Below are 21,012 nucleotides of genomic sequence, written 5' to 3' on the forward strand. Positions count from 1 at the left end.
ACTACTTATGTAGAGTCACCACTGAACTTCGTGGACCCATGAATAAACATCTAAAAGTACATGAACTCAATAGCTTAATGGGACCTTGGGTCTGTGAAGCTGAACTAAAGACATAGCAGCAGCTGTTCATCTACTGATGAACTAGTAGCCACTTCTCATATCTAAAGGTATGATAGGAAGTGTTTATGAAGCTGGTCATGAAATCTATAGTTAAAACCTCCTAAAAGAGCATTTCTAGGCTAAGCTTTTAAGGTGACAGTCATCCCAGTGCAAAGTAACAGAAAGAAAAGAGTGTGCATCACTTAGCCAAGATAAATACAACACCAACAGCTTAACCTTCATATATGGAGGTTAGTGTCAGGCTTAATGAATATCCCTGAAAGATCAATGAAGAACATTCAAACTGAGTCCTTAAAAAATATTAATAATAATGATCTAGGAAAGAGTGGAAAAGAAAGGTCAGAATTCTAAATAATGTCATCAAGGAAGGAGATCAAGAGTAGCAGTGAGAAACTGTTCTGTGATTACACATGCTGTCAGAGCCATTATCAGATGTGTTCCTGAAAGGGCAACTGTGACAGAGCTGTAAGCTGAACTAAATTTATGTTATTCTGTTAAATTATTTCCCTCTTTTCCATCTTATTTTTCAAAAGTTAAGCACTGTATTCTGTGTGGAGCTGTTAGACCTGTGCCATAAGTCTGCAATCAGGTTATTCTAGAGGGTTAAAAAAGAGATGAAAGGTGTACTCAGAAAGGGTAGATGTGCATAAGCAGTGGCAGTTTTCCACTTGTAATGATGGTTTGCAGGCCCTGTAAGACAACTACAAAGGATGTCTGTTTTAAGACTTTATGACAGAATGATATAAACTTCTTTCTTACTATATCATGACATTCTGTCTTCACTCTTGCCAAGTACTGACTCAGCTCAAATAATGACAAAGCAGAAGCTGAGGTCAGAGTATCTGACCGGACTGGAGGCTGGTGTCTTATTTCTTAGTAATAGTTTTAGGATAATTTTAAATTGGCATCGAGGTCTAATTTTAGTAACTAGCAATGATTTTTTTCCATGACACTAAGACAAGGACTATTGCAAACATATACAATACATCTATTATTTAATTTTCAGTGTTGGAACTATTAAGATTCTAGCATTCCAGATGGCTAGAATTGGCATGCTTAAGGTTTGCCATAACTCCGTTGCGCTCCAGTTTGGACCAAATCCAAGTAGAGTTTGTCCCTATTTGTCTCCTTTTTCATGTCTCCTGGTGAAGGACCTTGTGTTAATAAAGAGCATTAGCCAGTAAGGGTTGTTTGCTACTGTTATCAGTAGCAAAGTGTCTCGGCTTTGTTGAACTTTTTCAGTGTGGCCTGCTGAAACCTCAGATTCAAAGCAACAGACTTCTGATTCGGCCACACTGTTCATGGTGTGAGCTGTGACACACCAGTACACATTTTGAGTGCAGAACTGCCAGCAGGCAGGTGTGACCTGAATACAGACCTCTCTGCAGAGCAGCACAATGTAGAATCGTAGGCCAGAAGCATGAGGTCATGCTTGTAACTCGGAAGTCCCAGGGACACAATTAAGGAAGACAATGAAGCAACCAGGGACACAGATGCTGTCTCACGACCTTGTTGTGCAGTGTCTAGCACAGAACAGCAGTGGTAGCTGCTGAAAGCAGTGCCGTGGTGCTGCACTGGTAAGTGCTATTATTAGCTGGCAAAATATCCTTGTACTTATCCAGTTTGTAGAAACATAAAGATGTGCTTCTCCTTTGCATTGCTGAAGGAAAGTATAATGACCGCTTCCCCTAAGTAGCTACACTGATGTCCTGACTACTCTTGAAATTCCTCATATGATAATGCTTATAGTTGGAAGGCAGCTCAGTTTGTAGTGTTGTCTTTGCTGCTCCAATGAGCATCCCATTTGGGTAGTCCCAGGTGTCAAGAACAGGACACAGATTTAGGAAGATGTACAAGACAGTGCTCCTACTGAGCAAAACTCTGTACCATTCAGTTGCAAACTCAATATCAGAGCAGAAATGTAAGAATATATAACAGTCTTATAAATTTCAATGCCTGTGGAGGCTAGAGATTTGAAAAGTAATGAGACTATATTGCTGTTTGTTATTTAAATGGGCTAGATCCTACCTTAGATCCTACCCTGGAACAAAAACTAAGGAGATATCATTGCTAATGCAATTACAGATTGAAACCTATATAAATCAAATATACTTCACTGGCTGTAAGATATGGCTCACCTGAACCTTCCCTATCAGCTATACTTCAGTAAGAACCTAATGTATACTTTTTCTCTGCATTATGTAACAGTAACACCAGCATGTCAGTTATGTCAGAAGCCTTTTCACAATGGCAGTTGTTGCAGAACTGCAAGGAGCAATTTGAAGACTATTCCATTACACCTCTATTTTCTGCCTCAGTTGTATGCTCAATCTATGTAGAAGTCCTCACAGTGCTGGCAATAATGAGTGACGAGCTGCGTGCACAGGAAAAAAAAAAAAAAGCCAGTTTTTAGTGGCAATTTAATACTGGGAAACCACTACTTTTTCAGGAGATTGCTACCAGTCCTTGCCCCTCCAAAAATCAGAAACAACAGTGTCTGGAGCAGCCAGTTAAGACTGCATCATTAACTCAAGGGATATTTTACTATTCACTGCATCAGCAACAGATTCAAAAGTCTCATACTGAGCCCATGAGAAAGCAATTTAAATATGTCCATTCTTTTAGAAACATTTTGCAATCTATAAGGAAATATTTTTAATGTTTAGTAAGAGTTGGATTTTTATGTGTTTTTGTAGAACCACAGCTAAATAACATAAGCACCCGGAATCTGTCATTTAAAAGGAGTATTGTTAATATCCTGAAATGCAGATTTAAAATAGTATGTCAAGAATTATATAGCCAAACTGTGGTCATAGATCGATGATCTGGAGTATGCAAAATTTTCCAGGCAATTCAGTCCAGAGTACAGTTCCAGAAACATGCCCAGAACACAAGTACTTTTGCTAAGATTCAAGTCAGCAGTGGGTTTTTTACCCTTCTTTATCACATAGCTATCCTAGCATGTTACAGGCCTTTCTTATAAACTCTGTGCTTCTGTTAATTTAAGCTACATCTGGTCTATGAGGATTTGTCAGCATACTACTATCTGCGAAGTGTTCTTTATGTAGACTCAGAATAGGGAGTATCTTTTTTTTCTTCTTTTTCTCATAGTTTCTTTTGTTCTTCCTAGTGATCCCCTGCCATTCTTTGCCTAATGAGTTGTAAAATCTAATCAATTGCAATAATTAAAACATACTGTTTGTGGAATGATGCACGACTTTAATTACACTACAAAGTCCCAGACAAACAAAACACAGAGATTCTTACATTAGAAGAAACTTCGCTTTGCTGTAAAATTTTTCCACCAAGAACAGACTCATGCTTATAGATGACATCTATAAAACACTACAAATTCCAGACTTGCTATTCTGTGTATTATATTAAAATGGCTGACAGAGTTCAGGCTTGCATGTTATCAGCATATGAATGAATGGCTGCAACAGATAGATGGCTGTTGTCAGTAAAACACCCTGGGTGGCAATTCTAAACAGGAAAGGTTTGTATTCCAGACCTATAAAATGCATGGAGATTTAGCACTGTTATGCAGTGTTAGAAAGGGTGTTATACATTGACTCACATCTTTTCCAGGATCTTTTCTATGCTGGTGAACATTTAGGCATAAAATAAATTCCCTATGACAGACTGAAACACCAGTGTTTCCTAATTAAAAACAGTTTGATGACAATTGGGCAGGTATGTTCTCATTATTTTCTTTTTTAAGAACAATGCATGTCAAGTAATTGGGTCCTTGTATTATACAGCTTTTTCCTATGCTGTTATTTACATTCTGATGCCGGCCCCAGTGTGGAAGCTGTCAGTTTGACAGGAACTGCAAGCTCACCATTCAGACCTGTGCCATGTTTATTTGTTCTTTGAATCCTGAAAGTATAATTATGTTATTGAGTATTTTAGAGAACTCAAGCATGCATTAGTTATTACACAGTGATTTCAGTGAAGTGGGGAACCTAGTATACCTTATTTGAGCTTCAAACTTTTTCACAGTGAAATGTGATACAAGCAACTTTCACAGTTTGAAAGGTAGTTATTGCTCTCCAGTGGTGTTGCCTTTTGTCTGCCTCTGTCCTAGCTACAGGACATCACAAATGTCATTGATCAGTCCTGCCTAGGCATGCAGTGTTATTGCCTTCATTCTTTACTAAGATTGGTTTCTTTTGCTGTTGTGGGTAGCAGAATTTTTAAAGGGGTGTATAGCCCTCCTAAATAGGACAAATTAACGAGCATATGTTTTCTGAGTGGGCTGTGTGAAAGATGAAGGTAGGTGGTCCACAACTCACTTGGCAGGAGAAATGAATGGATCTTATTCCTCCAATAAATATGGCTAAACAACAACAACAAACAAACAACAAAAAATGCAGAATCAGCACTGGTGGAGCGTGATACAAATATGTTTGGAATACTTCAAAATATGAAAGGTGCTACCTGTTCTGTACTATTATTAGCTGAAAAAGGCCAAAGATAGCGCATAAGTACAACATGATGTCAAATACAAACCCTCACACAATGAGCAATTTCAGTTTGTGTTTAGAGAGCTGAATTTGTGCTAGAACAGGCTTACTGCCGTTTTTCTCAAAGTTAGTGTGGTGGCCTTTCCATCCCTGGAGCCATCATCACCATCGTGACCAATCTCTCCCAATCTACTCATCACATCCGCATTCTGCTTAGTTGCATCTCACTCTTCTTGGGTATTACAGCCATTTTGTCAGACTTAGTGTGTCCTTGGAAGTACACCAAACATCACCAAATGGATTTAACAGTATCATTTCTGAGAAATGAGAGAAAATGCGTTTATGAATTAGCTTAAATTGAGCTTCAAAACAGAAAACAATTTTAGAATTTCTAATAGAAACCTGGGTTTTCTTAGGACTTCTAATCAAAACAATGTATTTTTTCCAAGTAAAGTTTTATAATATTTTTGCATCACTGTAACATTTCACACACTATCTCAAAACTGCCTATATTCTTTTGAGTATAAATAACTGAACTTTGTAGTAAAAGCATTAGGTTCTCTGATAGGTTCATTTCTTTTCTCCTAATACTGGTTCTATAAATGAGAATGACCAGCTATTCCAGGCAAAATGGAAGGCTGTGAGGTATGGAGGTGCCTTAACTTTATAAAAATGAATGACAAAATATTTCAGAAAACTTACCTCTTGAGACAGAAATTGAAATAATATTTCTAGGAAGCATTCACCTACTTACACATTTTAATCGTGATGAGAAACTGGGTTCACCTTCATACTACTGCATTTTGCTCTCAATCTAATTCAGGGCCAGTATCTTCAATTATTGTAGCACCTGAAATTTGTCTAGACATGACAATTCAGCAAGACTGTTCTCCTGAACAATGTTTCTTGTTTATTTTTCTAAACTTTGACTTTTGGCTTGTAAATTTACACATGGCTAGGAAGGTGTGCACTATGTAGTACTAAATTGACAGCTTTACACACGGTAATTCCCAGGCACTTCTCCACACTGTGTGAAGTTTTACGTAATTACACTTAATGCAGAAAATCAATAACGTTCTGCACATTAGCAGGAACTTTATATCCTTCACTTGGTAACTTGCAATAATAAGTATCGTCTCCCATTGTAATTAAAAATCATAAGACCAGTCATGGCTTGCTTTCTGAAATGAATTGGCTTACTGCAGGCAGTAAAACCATCAGGTTTTGACTGTGTCTAAGATGATTCTAATGTTTTCCCTCTGTGCAAAAATCAAAACATTAGAACAAAATAATGAATGCAGCAGCCAAAGCAGCTTCCACTATTCTGAGTCTGACACATGCACATTTGAAAGGATGTAAGCAAGCCCTGATAAATACACCTGCATCAGTCTAACCAAAACACTGTTTATTTTGTTTTACAGATTTTGGCCATAGTGTCCATTCTATTCATCGTACTGTCCACTATTGCTTTGTCTCTTAACACACTACCAGAGCTTCAAGAAATAGATGAATTTGGGCAGCCAAACGACAACCCTCAGCTAGCACACGTTGAAGCTGTGTGTATTGCTTGGTTTACCATGGAGTACCTTTTGCGTTTTCTGTCCTCACCAAATAAGTGGAAGTTCTTCAAAGGCCCGTTAAATGTCATTGACTTACTGGCTATCTTGCCATACTATGTCACCATTTTCCTCACAGAGTCCAATAAAAGCGTCCTGCAGTTTCAAAATGTCAGACGTGTGGTTCAGATATTTCGTATTATGAGGATCCTAAGGATTCTTAAACTCGCCAGACATTCAACAGGCCTTCAGTCTTTAGGTTTTACACTCAGGCGGAGTTACAATGAATTGGGCTTGTTGATACTATTTTTAGCTATGGGAATAATGATATTTTCAAGTCTCGTATTCTTCGCTGAAAAGGATGAAGATGCTACAAAATTTACCAGTATCCCTGCATCATTCTGGTGGGCAACAATCACTATGACTACTGTAGGATACGGTGACATTTATCCTAAGACTTTACTAGGTAAAATAGTTGGAGGACTTTGCTGTATTGCTGGAGTGCTGGTCATAGCCCTGCCCATACCAATTATTGTGAACAATTTCTCAGAGTTTTATAAAGAGCAGAAAAGACAGGAGAAGGCAATTAAGAGGAGAGAAGCACTTGAGAGAGCTAAAAGAAATGGCAGTATTGTCTCCATGAACCTGAAAGATGCCTTTGCTCGCAGCATGGAAATGATAGATGTAGCAGTAGATTCAGGTAAGCCTGGAGAAACAGTCAATCCAAAGGAGACACCTGATGACAACCACCTATCCCCAAGCCGGTGGAAATGGGCCAGAAGGACAATATCTGAAACAAGTTCAAACAAATCTTATGAGAACAAATACCAAGAAGTTAGTCAACAAGACTCCCACGAGCAATTAAACAATGCTGCAGCATCCTCCAGCCCACAGCACCTCAGTGCCCAAAAACTGGAGATGTTGTATAATGAAATTACTAAAACTCAGTCTCAGCCTAACCTTAATGCTGGTTATCAAGACCAGTCAGCAAAGCCACCTGTGTACGAAGAAGAAATAGAAATGGAAGAAGTTGGAGGTCAGAGAGACTCGTTGCCAGCTGGACCTATGGACATCATAACGGACATAAGAAGCACATCCAGTATTGACAGTTTTGCCAGTTGTGCGACTGACTTCACGGAAACGGAGAGGTCTCCCCTTTCTCTGTTTCCTGGCTCTCATTTGCAAATGAGATTTCAAGCTGATGCTGTTAACCTGGAAGACAACCAAAGAGTAAGGAGTTCTCAGTTTATACCATTCACGAAAGACCAAATATTTTCTCCAACTGATGTCACCTTTGACTATAATCCAATCAACAGAGCTGTTACTAGTGATGGCAGTGGGTCCCAAACTGTTTTGCATGGTCATTTGCATTTTGACGCTTCCATGGAAAGCCCCAAAAGTTCCCTGAAAGGTAGCAACCCATTAAAATCTAGATCCCTTAAAGTTAATTTTAAAGACAATAGAGGTGGTGCTCCACAAACTCCACCGAGCACTGCAAGGCCACTGCCAGTAACAGCAGGAGCAGACTTCACACAGGGCACCCCTCAGCACATCAGCACCATTCTCCTAGAAGAAAATTCACCCCAAAGCGAACGACCCTTACTTGGTGCTGACGCATCAGCGCTTTGTCAGGGACCTGCTAAAAAGTCTTCCCCTCTCTTTCCCAAACAAAAGATTTTCACTTTCCCTTCAAGAGAGAGGAGGAGCTTCACTGAAATAGACACTGGAGAAGAAGAAGAGTTTATGGAGTTACATGGTATAAAACATGAAAAGCAGCAGGATATCAAGACAAATTGCTGTGGGGATAAACACAGTGATGGCAACCATTTAACAGAGGAGCCACAGGTCAGCTCTTCACCCAAAAGCATGAGCCACAACTGTACTCAAGACATTTACCATGCTGTGGGTGAGGTAAAGCAAGACAGTAACCAAGAAGGTCACAAAATGGAAAACCATCTATTTGCCCCAGAAATTCATTCAAGTCCTGGAGAAACTGGTTACTGTCCCACACGTGAAACTAGCATGTGACTAGTTTCAAAAGCAATAAAAATACCTTTTCTTAAAACACAGTTAGTAATGCCTATGAACTAAAACATGAAAAGCCTCAAAAAAGTGCATAAAATGTTATTTTTGCATGGCATGAAGAGTTGTTTAGTTTAAATACTGTTTAATTTAAAAAAAAAGACTGCTTTTTGTAACAAACTGAAAAAATGGGAAAAAAATGACTCAAGAGCAGTAAATAAAATAAAGAGAGCTCTGTTAGGAGCCAGTGTTCTGCAACATCTGACATTTTTGATCCTTTCACTTACAATTGTAGACAGATTTTGAACTCTTTTAACTTTTTTTTTTCTTGGTTACAATGAATTTTAGAATTTGCACATGAAAGGGTGAAATGTCAATGCATGCATTCATAAAGATGTGAAACAAGGTGCTTTGAGCTTGCAAAATGCATATATTTGTAAATAGTTTGGGGTTGGGGGAAAGCTACTGTTAACAAGGATTTATGGAAAAAGCATTTCCTGGGACACAGGTACTTCCTTCACAGCGTGCTGCCTGGAGGTTTTGTACAGACTTATGTTGCAAAATTGCAACTTCTACTTAAAGCATCTCACATATCTTGCTTTCTGTTAAAAAGCTCATGAGTATATTAATTAAGGACTATAGTATTTTAGTTTATCTGTGCTGTAAATCATGATTTTTTTATCTGCATAACTTTAGTTATTGCATTTGTCAGTTTAATTAATGATCCTGTGAGGAAAAGCAAAGATTTAATGACCAGATCTTGAAGCATTTGATATTTTTATAGAAAACTGCCAACATTTCACAACAAAGAAAAAAAATGTTCCATTTTAAAATAAAAACCCAGAGTTATTTCTGTGGCAATAAATAGTGCCAAATGGCTATATAGACACATCCTAAACTTCTCAATTGCTTAGAATATTTATTTTAACTTGGTATTAAAAGAATATTACCCACATTCTTTGTTTCCTTTGCTTTAACAATATTTGCTTCTACATGATCTTTGAGCTCTCTTTCCAATTTTCTTCACATGGGTGCCCATACTTCAATAATGGCAATGTTGTTGAAGCTGTTACGGTGTAAGGACACGAGAGACAAGCTTTGTAGGGGGAAGTACTACCTTTTATTATCACAAATCATATAGCTGGAAAAAGCAGGCTTCAAGTACATGTGATTTGGCCCAGGTCCTCCATGCCCCAAAGCTTGTCTGTATCTTTCAGTTCAATCATTTGGACTGACAGAAGGTATCACCTGACTCACCGACTTTGCCCCAACTCATCCTCCCACAGCTGTTCCAAAACGGAGTACAGGCTTTCCCCTATAACTAAATAAAGGGAAATGTCAATCATTCCATCGACAACTGCCAAAGCATCTTTGGTTTCTCTGATATGCTCCAGCTTTGTAGAAGAAAGATGCTGAACTAAAGCCTTCGTTACAAAGTATCAGTCTAAACACTGTCTGAAAAAAGCTATCATTTTTTTATCCAGCAACAATAGCTTCCTATTCCGTAACATAAAAAAACCCTATAGATTAATTCCCTAAATCATGAAAAGTTTATTCAATCCATTAATCCAAATCATAAGCAAAGGTATGCATGCAGCTACACAGGCATGTCCTACAAAATGTTCTTTTTTCTTTTAGGAAAACAGAATGCAGATATTTTTTTCCGTGCTGTGATTTCTGCTGAAATTGGGATACTCCCTTACAACAGTTTTATAAGAGCAGCAGTCCAGCCTCAAAGCTAATAGCAAGAGGGTCCAGCGCTTAAAAATCTGAGGAGGCATTTAGAAATTGTAGCATCCGTTCCCTGCTGCTCCATGGGCTTGTTGCTGGAGATGGGACTTCTCACTGCCCCATACACAGCAGGGAGCAAATGCTTCTTCCAGGTCAGTGTTGCAACAGCAAGCATTGCGAAGACACTGAGACAGCAAGAACGGAAGCCTTAAAAGCACTTTAGACCAACCAAAGCGTGGTGTGTATCAGCAAGCTTGTACTTTCAATAGTGGACCCAGGTTAATTTTTACTTATGTGTCATTTTCTGTCATTTAAATGTCAATTAAAAATCAGGCATCTAATGCATTTCATGTAAAAAAGCAAGCATTTTTTCTGCAGCATTGCCCTCTGCTTGAAATGGCTGGGCTGATGCCACAGACCTCACTTGAGCCTGGCTCATAGAAAAGAGGCAAGTTTGAAAAGCTCAAAAATACGGGTTCTGGTGGCTGGGCCAAATACAAGCACAGCACAATCCTTTGTTTTTGTTTTTGTATTTAAAAAGGTTTTCTGTATTTCCATAAGTTTTCTGATTTCTATAACAAGGTAATGTTGAGGTGTCTCATCAGTCATTTGAAAAACTGGAATATAACATTATTCTTTCCAAACAATGTCTGGTCATTAATTCTCAAAATAAATATGGATATTTTTTTTGTCCTTAGTTGCAGTTCATTGCAACTTGTTGCTGCATTCAGTTTTACCTATTTATATGGCATTCTGCTTAACATTTTTCAATCATGGTATGTCTCACTGTTCCAAAACTTAGCTCTTAGAGTATTTTATAGTCATTAATCTTCTATATTTATTTTTTAGTTCCTAGATATTTTCAGTGACTAAAACTTAATGCCAGTCAATTTTTATATGCCTAAAATGTTGGTCTGTATTTTCTATGTGCAGTTTTATGAAATCACATGGGCCTGTTCGATCTGCCTTTACATCCTAGTGAACTAATGAAGACCAAATTAAGTCCAAATGGGACCTGATCCCATGCTCCGGATCCACAGAAAAATCCCATTCTAGATAATGATGTGGTTCTGGCAAGAATGAGGTCTGTGTCATGTTCCTTCTGTGTGCTTTTTCTCCCAGGTGAACCTTATGCTTTGGAAAAGCCCCCTCAGATCTGTGCCACTTGGTGGAAAGGGAGGGAACATATTGCAGGAGCAAAGATTTGATTCCTTAAGCTCTCCTGAGCTAAACGTTATACAAATCTGATTCCACCCAATTAAAATCACTAAAAATTCAATAGTGGTAAAATCAAGGCCTCAAATCCTTGTGCAGATGAATTTCCCCTGAAACCAATGGGACTCTGACGGAAAAATGGACTGACGGAAATATAAATGAGGATGGCAAGAGTCTCTCCCTCTCGTGATGAAAATCAACAGGAGCTTTAACTGTATAAATCAGATGAGGAGACCAGGCCCTTACTGAGTGCAGTATTTTAAATTTTTTCAGAGGAGCACATTTATTTTTAAATTGTACAAGCAAAAGAAATGCAATTCTCTTTACTAACAGATGTATTTTTTTGAAATCTTGAAAGCAAAAGGATCAAGCTTTAGAAGTGCTTTTGGTATAATATCATTATATAATTTTGACTATGCTGAATATTATTTCCAGAAGCACAGGTTGAGATATTTGGTTTTCCCAGTCTTGACTGCATACACGAGATACACTCCTGAATGCCTAGCTCATGTGTAATTCCTGATTAAAACATTTCCTTCAGCAGTTGCATGACTGGACCTAGCTTTCATTCCAGTACAGCAGGTGTAAGAAGTGCAGTCCAGGATCACTTCATTCATCCTGAATTGCTATGTAGCAAATTATGCAAAATTACCTGAGTATATTTTTCTGTTTTTCTTAAACTTTAAAGCCATTTCAGACTTACTACCCATTCACCACAGTAAGGGGATGGTTGTTTTTAAGTTCTGGAGTCAGTCTCCAACAGTTGTGGAATTTCAAGACAATTTAAGGAGTGTTAGGATGAAGTGACTCCCCTGTGCACCTGAAAGGGGTCTGACTCTTTGTATCGCTGGAAAATAAGATTGTTCAGGGAGATAGCTTTGCAATCAATCTATTTTTTATATTTTATACTAACTGCAGGATCCTGAGTCAAAGTTTTAATTCCTTTTCAATGATGATACCAAATGTACACATTTAAAAGATGTTCACAGAATGATCGATCAATTTTTGAGTAAATAATCAGGTTAATCCAAATCTAGGGTGGGGGGAATAATATATCGCACAAACTGCAAAGGAAGTTCACACAGGAAAGCTGTTTACAGCGAAAGCATATAACGTAAAGAATGTAACATGGTATAGGAAGTTATTGCACTACAGAATTTATATAAAATACACTTTTTTAAATAAAAACACAAAAGGCCTTTTAATGCTTCATTGTATAGAACATAGGAGCCTCTGTGCTAATGCACCAATCTAATGCACTGTGTCCTCACTTCAAAATTGGTCTCAAAATTCAAACATGAATGATGTTAGAGAGGTGATATCTGATCTAACACTAGAGCAACTGACTTGAAGAGCTTTTTAGCACAATATTATGTAAACAAATGTGCATACAGAAAATTGTATTTTTGCCTATAATGTACATAAATCAAAATGACCATTGGCTTCTTCAGTCTTTTTCTAACAGGTAACACCTGGCAACACATTCCTTGAAGAACAACTAGTTATTTTAAACATAGGTCTTTTTCTTCTATATGTAGACTAAACTTCTGTTTCCTTAGATCTGTTTGAAAAAATGTTTACCCTGAATTATTTAATTAATTCCTTCAACCTCATCTCTCAACCTCAGTCCAGTACAAAAGCCAGTTGTCTTCTTCAGGCCCTATTGCAAATACAGTCAGCCTGGTAAAAATGTCCAGGGCCTACCTGACTGGGGATTTTTTCCATTCATATAATTTTTTAATCATTTGGATAGAAAACAAAGTTTAACATTTTGATCATGCAAAACGTATTTTAAAAGCAAAAAAATGCAAGAAATGTGTTTTTTTTCAAAGTAGCCAGCACAGATCAAGCAAGAAATGCAAATACAGCAAAGGGGGAAGAAAGACAGAAAACTGTAAGTAAACAAGGCATGTTTTAATATACTATATAAACAAGAAGTATAATAAAACATATATAAAATAGTCCTTGTTCACACTTAATGAAGTAAAAATGCCAGTAGCAGAAGATTTAATTCCAGTCCTACGCCATCTTAATTTTTATCCTAGAACCAATGGGTCTCTACTGAAGTTTCCAGTGATATTATTACCTACTCACCTGCTACATGAGCACCTGATCTGTAATCGTTTTTCAGAAGACTTCCCTGAAAAATAAGACACTGTGTGTTCTTATCTTTGTTGATCTTTGGATCCCTTCTCGTTGCCTTCCAAATACCAACTTTCTTTTCTTCTCAGGAGCAATCAGAAGGCAAGCCACCAAATGATAGGTGTGTCTTGTTTATCAGGAAAGCATTTTGGTAGCCCAGTGCAAATGTCCAGATGGATTCTATTGCATTTGAATCAAGGAGCAAGAACTGAGTGTCATTTCTCTGTTATTGTTGCAGCTGTACCATCTCACAGCTTCATGTGTTTTCTAGTTTTAAAATGCTCAGCTCCTCCAGGGTCCACCTCAACCTGCAAGATGTTTCAGTGCATTTGTTCAGTGCTTTTGCAAAACGCTTTTGTAAAAGCAGTTGACTGCTAAATGTTAAGAGAGCTATCAGAACAAGTGCAAATATTTGTCTCTTGTCCAATACATTTTTATTATTTAGTGGTACTCAGTTTAAACTCCAGCTGAAATGCTTTTATATTCTAAAATAGATCAGGTGTTCTGGGAGCCAAATCCTTTGCAGCTACTCTATCCGTTTCCTTAATGAAGAAAGGTTAGGTCCCTGGCAGGCAGAGACAAAATTGTTTGCATTGTGTGATGGTTTCTTGTTCAGTAATAATACACCACGTGACATCTCCAGGCAGAGTAACATACTTGTCTTTGTATTTGTTCTGTTGCAGGTTTAAATAATATTTTTTGAAAATGTTGTGTTACGATATTTAAGAAGTATTACCCTTCAGTACAATGGAGATTTCTTCCAAAAGAGCAGTGATACCTTATAGTCCTATACTACTATGGATTACTGTTTAATTTTTGGACACCTAACACAGATCCAGATGGATCTGATTGTAGAACAAGGAAGTAGCACACAAATATTATTGCTCTTTTTAATCAAAAGTAGCCAAACAACATGCTATTAGCTAACACTTAATTCAAAAAGATAAGATTATCCTAATTATGTCTATGAACCAAACAGTATGGTGACATGTTGTTACATTAGACATTGTAGTCCTGTGGTTAATGTAAACCCTGAATCTAAAAGCAGTCTGGGTAACTAATTTCATTAGGGTGATTTTTTACCTCAAATGAGTATTTAAATACATATCTAACATCAGCAGGAGTAACATATACTTCTAAATCTGGAAGTCGATGGCTATATCTATGCTGGCACCTTAGTGGAAATTAGGAGAGCTCTCTTGACGTGAATCTCTCAGCTGTCCCTGCTTCTCATGCTTTGGTTCACATCATGGAGAAATCCTGGACCATGCAAACTGGATTACTTTTAGATGAAGCTGAGCCAGAAAACTTGTTCCATGAGGGCACCTCCTGTGCTGCAACCAGTACGACTCACTATGGCCTCAGTACCAGAGTACAGCTAGTCCTAAATAGTACCCCTGATACACATAGTGTAAATGGTCAGCACAAACCATTTTCCTCAACAAATCAGCTTCTATGATGTTGTAGTACTTGCTAATGCAGATGTACACTATCTCCACCATGGGTTTTACCTCCAGTCCATGTAGTATTGGCTAAATCCCTTACTCATGCAAATTTTGCCACTGTGCTCGGTAGTATTGTGCAAAAAAAGCAATATATAGCCACAGATTAAATTGTCCCCAGTGTGTTCTCCAACTTAACCCACATGGAAGCATCTAAACAATAAATTCTTGATAACCCTTGGATAGTTGTTGTTTGCAGTTTGGACCACACTCTTAAATACTGCATATTTCTATAGTCAATTTACCTTAAAGTTGGTGTTACAGTTGATTAAGACAGTACAGGCAGCACTAGATCAACTCTCACTTCAAAATCATTAAATCAGTGAAATGATTAAACTGACTGCAAGCAGCCCTATTTCACTTAACAGTAACTCTTAGTTTAAACTGGTATAAATAAAAGCAAATGGCTGTGCAAATGGCTAAACAGTGATGGAGGATCAGAAGCCCAGCTTGAGTATTTTGTGCTGATTTACCATGTCTAGATATCTTTCCATTTGGTTCATCAGTTGAAATTTATTTAAATTTTGTGTGTGTGTGCACACGCTAGTAGGGTTTTGATTGTATGCTTAGTTGCTCTGATACCTAGGACATATCTTGTAAAAGGTAATGCAAGAATTCCTTATGTTACTTTTTCTAACGATTTCCAGATGAAGGACATATGTCTTACACTGATATTTTTGCTCTAAGTTTTGCTCAGATAGCACCTCTCAGTGGAGGTTCGAAAATGAAACATTTATGCTTGTTCTTGAAGTCCTTAAGCAGAACGCCAATGGGAATTCTGCCTGAAACTGAAGGATGGAGCAATATATTATAGCTTTAGGCAAAAGAACAGTTTCTAACACATATTACAAAATGAAAAAAAGAAAAAAACACTGTTGGGGACAATCATGGGTACTTCTGCTAGGATGCAGAGTTCTGGATTTATACCTCTAAATTTTCAAAGAGTTATGCAGAGTTTTACCTATATAACGCTTTCAAAAGTCAAAGGAGCCATGCTGATAAGCTGAAACATGAAGGGATTAGTGTACAAAGAACCTGAGTTGAATACATAGCCTATTGCTTTAAGATCACTGTAAATATCAACTAAAAATATGTACTAATTCATGTTTATAAGTTATTACTGTGTTAGTTTCATAGATACGGTAGCATGACTATTATTAGTTTTATTGAGTTTGATGAACTTTACTTTGTATTCCTCTGTGAATGCTCTGAATGCTGCAAACAAAAAAAGCACAACCGTATTTTTTCAAGTTCTCTTGGCGCAATAGCAGTGTCTTCACTATTGTTCAATTTTACAGGATTAGCAACATTCATCATAAATTGCTATATTAATATCTTTCTTTAAAAGAACTGTCACTAGGAGATAAAAGCATATGTGATAAGTCTCGTCTAATCTCATTCATCTGCCTTTACAAAATGCCCCAGACATTTTGTGGGAGAATATGCTGCTTTTGCTTCATGCGTTGTTTGTATTTGGGGGTGGGGCAGGGGAATAATAGGGCATTTTGCAATGGTAATTGCATCAATCATGCTTTTTTTCATTATTATTGTATTTGTTAGAAACATTTTGATTTAATTTCTTTTTGTAGATAAGAATGTTTGGCAATAGCTTTATTTTATCTGCTAACCATCTGATTCCATTAGACAAATAACTTCTCACATTTAGTGGTATTCGTATCAGTGTCTCCATATCAGCTGCATTTTAACTTCCTAAAAAAGGAAATGTGATTATTATTTTTGTCGTATTAGATTTTGGTGATCAACTAAATATTTCTGCACCAATCTACATATTAATATGCACGTTGTAGTCTGTACAATTGTTCAACATCAAAATATCTGTTTAATTTATGTCAAATGTCTGTAAAATAAATGCATTGTTCTCCATTTCAGTCTGATAGAATAAGCAGGATAGTAAATAAATGTGTAAATGAATCATCTGTGTCTCATTTCAGTTCTCTGCATGAAACCACTTTACATTGAACATTGCACATATACCAAAACAATAATCCATAGTGTCTTTAGATTTCATTACTTGACAATATTATACAGGGATCCCTGGCAGACAATGTGTACAGAAATAGATCATTCGGCTATGCAAATAAAGTCAGAAACCATTATTTAAAAAAAAAAACAAAACCAAAAACAAACAGTGCTTTAAGCCTTTTCTTTTTTTTTCACTCTCTGTCCAGCATTACTGCGAATTACTACTCACACTGTCATAGATACAAGACTTCAAATGACTTTACAAGGGTGAGTAAACATTATTGCCTGCAGTATGGAAAGCAGAAGCATGGAAAGATTTAGCAGCCTTTTTTTGCATAGTTAAGCCTAGGTACCTCAGCCTAATATTCAGAGGTGGTGGATAAATCAATCTCTTGTTCAACTTACTAGTCATCAACAACCTAGCTTGGACCCCAGCACCTTTTTGCCTAAAGTGGACCAATATTTTTATAAAAAACTGAGAGAGAAAATTTAAGTTGTAGTAGTTACTTTTCTCCTTCAAGATGAGTCGTGGAAATAACTATTTTTACAGGCGAAGTTTTGCTGCAAATGCAACTACAATAGAGCATCTTTAACATTCAGAAAATAGGGAATACGATTTCCACATCTTCAAAACAGGAAAATATTCTTAAATGTCTACATCTGAACAGTATTACAATGAAACAAAAATGGAGGACCAAGCTCGGCCCTTTGGTGAGCATGCTTATTGGTTACTATGAGAGAGCTTAGAGGCACACTTTAGCATCACAAACCCACTGTGCTTATCTCAAGAAAGTCCACTGCATTGCAGAACCTCTCCCCTTTCAGCTTTTAATCTAGAGGTTCCCTCTCTGAATGTGTAGCACTGTACATAAATCTAAATTTATTCCGTCTTCCTGTTCTACCTAAAACACATTCCCAACCTCCTCTTTCCTTAAAATCAAAACCCACATCCTTATTGCTTCTGTCAGTCTCTTCTTGGCATTGATCTGAATAACTCCATTTGAAAGGCAGGATTTTGAGGTCTATATGTTATTCAATAACCAAGCAATCAGCAGCCCACACACCTATCCATGGTATCCAAAAGTATCTCCAAAACCGCAGTTCTAGGTGCACATTCCAGCTGCCCTACAGTTCCATCCTGCAAGACCTGGGCCTTGTGTAAGTCCCCTGACCCTGCAAATTTTGACTGCACAGAAAGGAGACTAAGCCATGCAGGAGAAAGAGTGGGAGCATTTTCCAGAAATTGCTGAGTCTGGACAGTCACCAGACCAAGATACACCACTGTAGTTCAGACACAGCTAAAAATCTCTTTGATCATGCCATGAGATTATGAGATCTTTCTGTTCTAGCTATTTCATCCTTTCCCATCTTCTCCTCTCCCTCTATTCTTTCTTCTGGGGCTTATTTCAAAAACACTAAGGCATCCAACCACAAAAGTATCTAGAACCCTGGCATCAAATCGCAGCTCCACAGCAGCCTAAGGAAGGAATGGACTTGATGCTAGCAAGAAAATAAAATACAGAAAATCTCCACTATTTTATTTGTGCAATCTGACCTGCAGCTAAACACAAATGCAGCTAGAAAGAAGGCACACTATTTTATGCAAAGCTGCAAATGTGATATGTGGTTGGAATTAGGTCCTAAAGAAAGAAATATTTGTGGTAGACAAGGAAAAGAGCAGGTCACAGAGATCATACTGACAAAGTACTGAGATGCCAGTAGGTTAGCGTAAAAGTACTACCCTCTATTCAGAGGAAATCTTCAAGCATTTCTAATACCAATATTAGGAAAGCAAACAATCTAAATAGTCAGGATATCATTATGTTAAACCTTAATTTACTGTATAGGCTTAAATCATGTTTCTGCTGACTCTAAATACAAATTTTCACTGAGTGTAGAAAAAAACTAAATGAAAAGTTGAGTACAATTTGTTCAGACCATTTTTTGGTCTCTAGAAACCCATGCCCATTCTTCTATCTTAAAGAGAAAAACTGGAGAGGAAAAAATAGACTATATTGTGTGATATAGTGGGTTGGGTGTTTTTTAAAGGTTTCAGAATACCTCACAGGCCACAGGCCTTAATTGCCTGCATAAGCAAATGGTGAAAGTGTCCACAAAAAAATTCATTAATTATCTGTCATGACAGCAGGCCAGTTTCAGGCCCTGGTCTTCAGAAAAAGAGTCTGCTTACTTAACTCTCTGAACTGTAGCTTTCTCCAAATGAAATATCAACTTTTAAGATATTCATGGAGCTGACTCATTTTTAGACTGTCAGCCAATAAACTCCCCCAGTAAAATAAATTACCTTTCAAACAGCACTTGTAGTACTTACACATTTTCATCCAAGCACTGAAATACCAGCAGGCTTAAATCTATGGGCACCACAGAATCCACAACTGAAATTAACTTCATAAATGGACACTGAATTTTCAAATCAGTTTTATGTAAGCAAGCAGGCACCTTTCAATATTTCAGCACCATTTTCTCCTCAGTCATACCTTGAAATGATACCAGAATTGAAAATGTAAAGTTACTTTCTCCTCATCAGTTCATGATGAAAACACTAATCAAAATCATAACTGCATCTTGCAAGAAATACAGAGATTTTGACTTTCATTTTTGTTCTGCACTAGAATGAAAAATGGGAATTTTTGACATTGTCACTGAAAGCCCACAGACTGGGCATCAAAGGCTATCCTCAATCATGTCCTTCCTTCAAGGGCCTACCAGGCTCTTGGCTGGGGGTGGAAGGGACTGAGTCTGTTCTTCTGTCCTCATGAATTACCCAAGGGAACATGGCCCTCACCTCGGTCCTCTAACTAGAAACCTGCAGCGTGGTGCCTCAGCTGGAGGGACGCACAGCCTGACCTCCAGCACAGATCTGGCATTTGGGCATTTTCCAATGCTTGCTTTTAAAACCAGACTGAATTCTAATCAGTCCTCTCAAAGCCATAATCTATAGATAACCAACATTATACAAGAAGCCCTGATCAACCTGAAACCCAACCATAATGACTCGTTATCTAGGAAAACTGTACCTGCCTTATCCACACCAGGACTTTTTCTATTTTGTCATTATGTGTTAATAAAATACTACTAATAATCAGGGCACTATGAGCCAATGAAGATTGAGAACCTGCTTTAACAGAAGTTTTGAGTACCTAAATGATTCAAAATTGAGCTCTACATGTCCAAAACTCTTCAGCTTTTGAGGGAAAAGTACTGCACAAACAAGAAGTCTACATATTCCCCATGAAAATATAAACTATTTGCATTATTGGCTCACGGTAACTGATTTGTCAGAGAATTTTCATTGTTTATAGACACCCAAAGTTACTGATGCTTGATAAAGTGAAAAATAGACACTGTTAATCAGATGATGAGAAAAAAATCTGCAGATTTGTTAGCCAACAGCACCAGAGGGCCCACAGGGAACAAGAGTTTACTCAAAGCTCTTAACTTGGTTTAAAACTACAAAAACTGACTGTCTTAATGAGGATTTTATCTGGTATTAGTTTCTACAGGTGAACTAATTTAAATGCATATTTTCTTCTCCCTAATGAAGACACAACCACAAGGAGCAAGGCCAGAGAGACAAAAATATTTGTTAATCACCAATGTGCATTCAAATGCTTTAATCTCTATTTTAAGAAGCATTTAATCATGTTGAACTACTATAACTATGAAATACATCTTACTTGCAGGAAGATGAACCAAACATGAACAGCGCCAAAATTAATACATTTTTCCATTATAATAAATAAGCATTATTTGTTATTTCTCACTCTTCATCCTCAAATTTTCTACAGATTATCATCCTTCCCACATTGGAAACCAGCACAGCAACAGTTTACTGCTAATCTCTACTAAATTGCCATTTAGCTATTCCTAACACAAAAAAATCAGGTTGAGTTCTGTTATCACTCATTGTTATCTAAACTACTAATGAAACTATTGTTTTACTTCACAGAAGAAATCTGTTTTTATTTTTGCTCTTATGTTACAGCTTTCAGATGGTAATTTACAGGTATTCTTCATGATCTCTTCCCATGTCAATTTGTTTCTACTAAATGGCAAGAGACGAGCTGTTGACTGAAGTATCAGTAAAGCACCCATATCCATGCTATTAAAGTTTAAAAAGCTTCTTAAGAGATTATTACAACTTAATGCATTCATTAAGGAAAAGGGTTCAAAGTGAACTTTACTCCAATTAGACTCTGGATAATCTACAGTGAAAAGAGCCACAGAAAAATGCCTCAACTGCAGGAAATGTTT

At 37.3% G+C, this 21,012-nt stretch overlaps 1 protein-coding gene across 1 annotated transcript in view; it reads left to right on the forward strand.

Annotated features, from left to right (window-relative positions):
- Positions 1–15,369, forward strand: part of KCNB2 (potassium voltage-gated channel subfamily B member 2) — a 203,284-nt gene extending 187,915 nt beyond the window's left edge. Inside the window, exon 3 of the mRNA XM_040588430.1 lies at positions 6,008–15,369. Within this exon, the coding sequence (XP_040444364.1) occupies positions 6,008–8,170 (2,163 nt within the window). The 3' untranslated portion in view covers positions 8,171–15,369. The remainder of the gene's footprint in view (positions 1–6,007) is intronic.
- The last annotated feature ends 5,643 nt before the right edge of the window (positions 15,370–21,012 follow it).

This window comes from Falco naumanni, chromosome 3 (genome assembly GCF_017639655.2).
Source record: "Falco naumanni isolate bFalNau1 chromosome 3, bFalNau1.pat, whole genome shotgun sequence".
NCBI lineage: Eukaryota > Metazoa > Chordata > Aves > Falconiformes > Falconidae > Falco > Falco naumanni.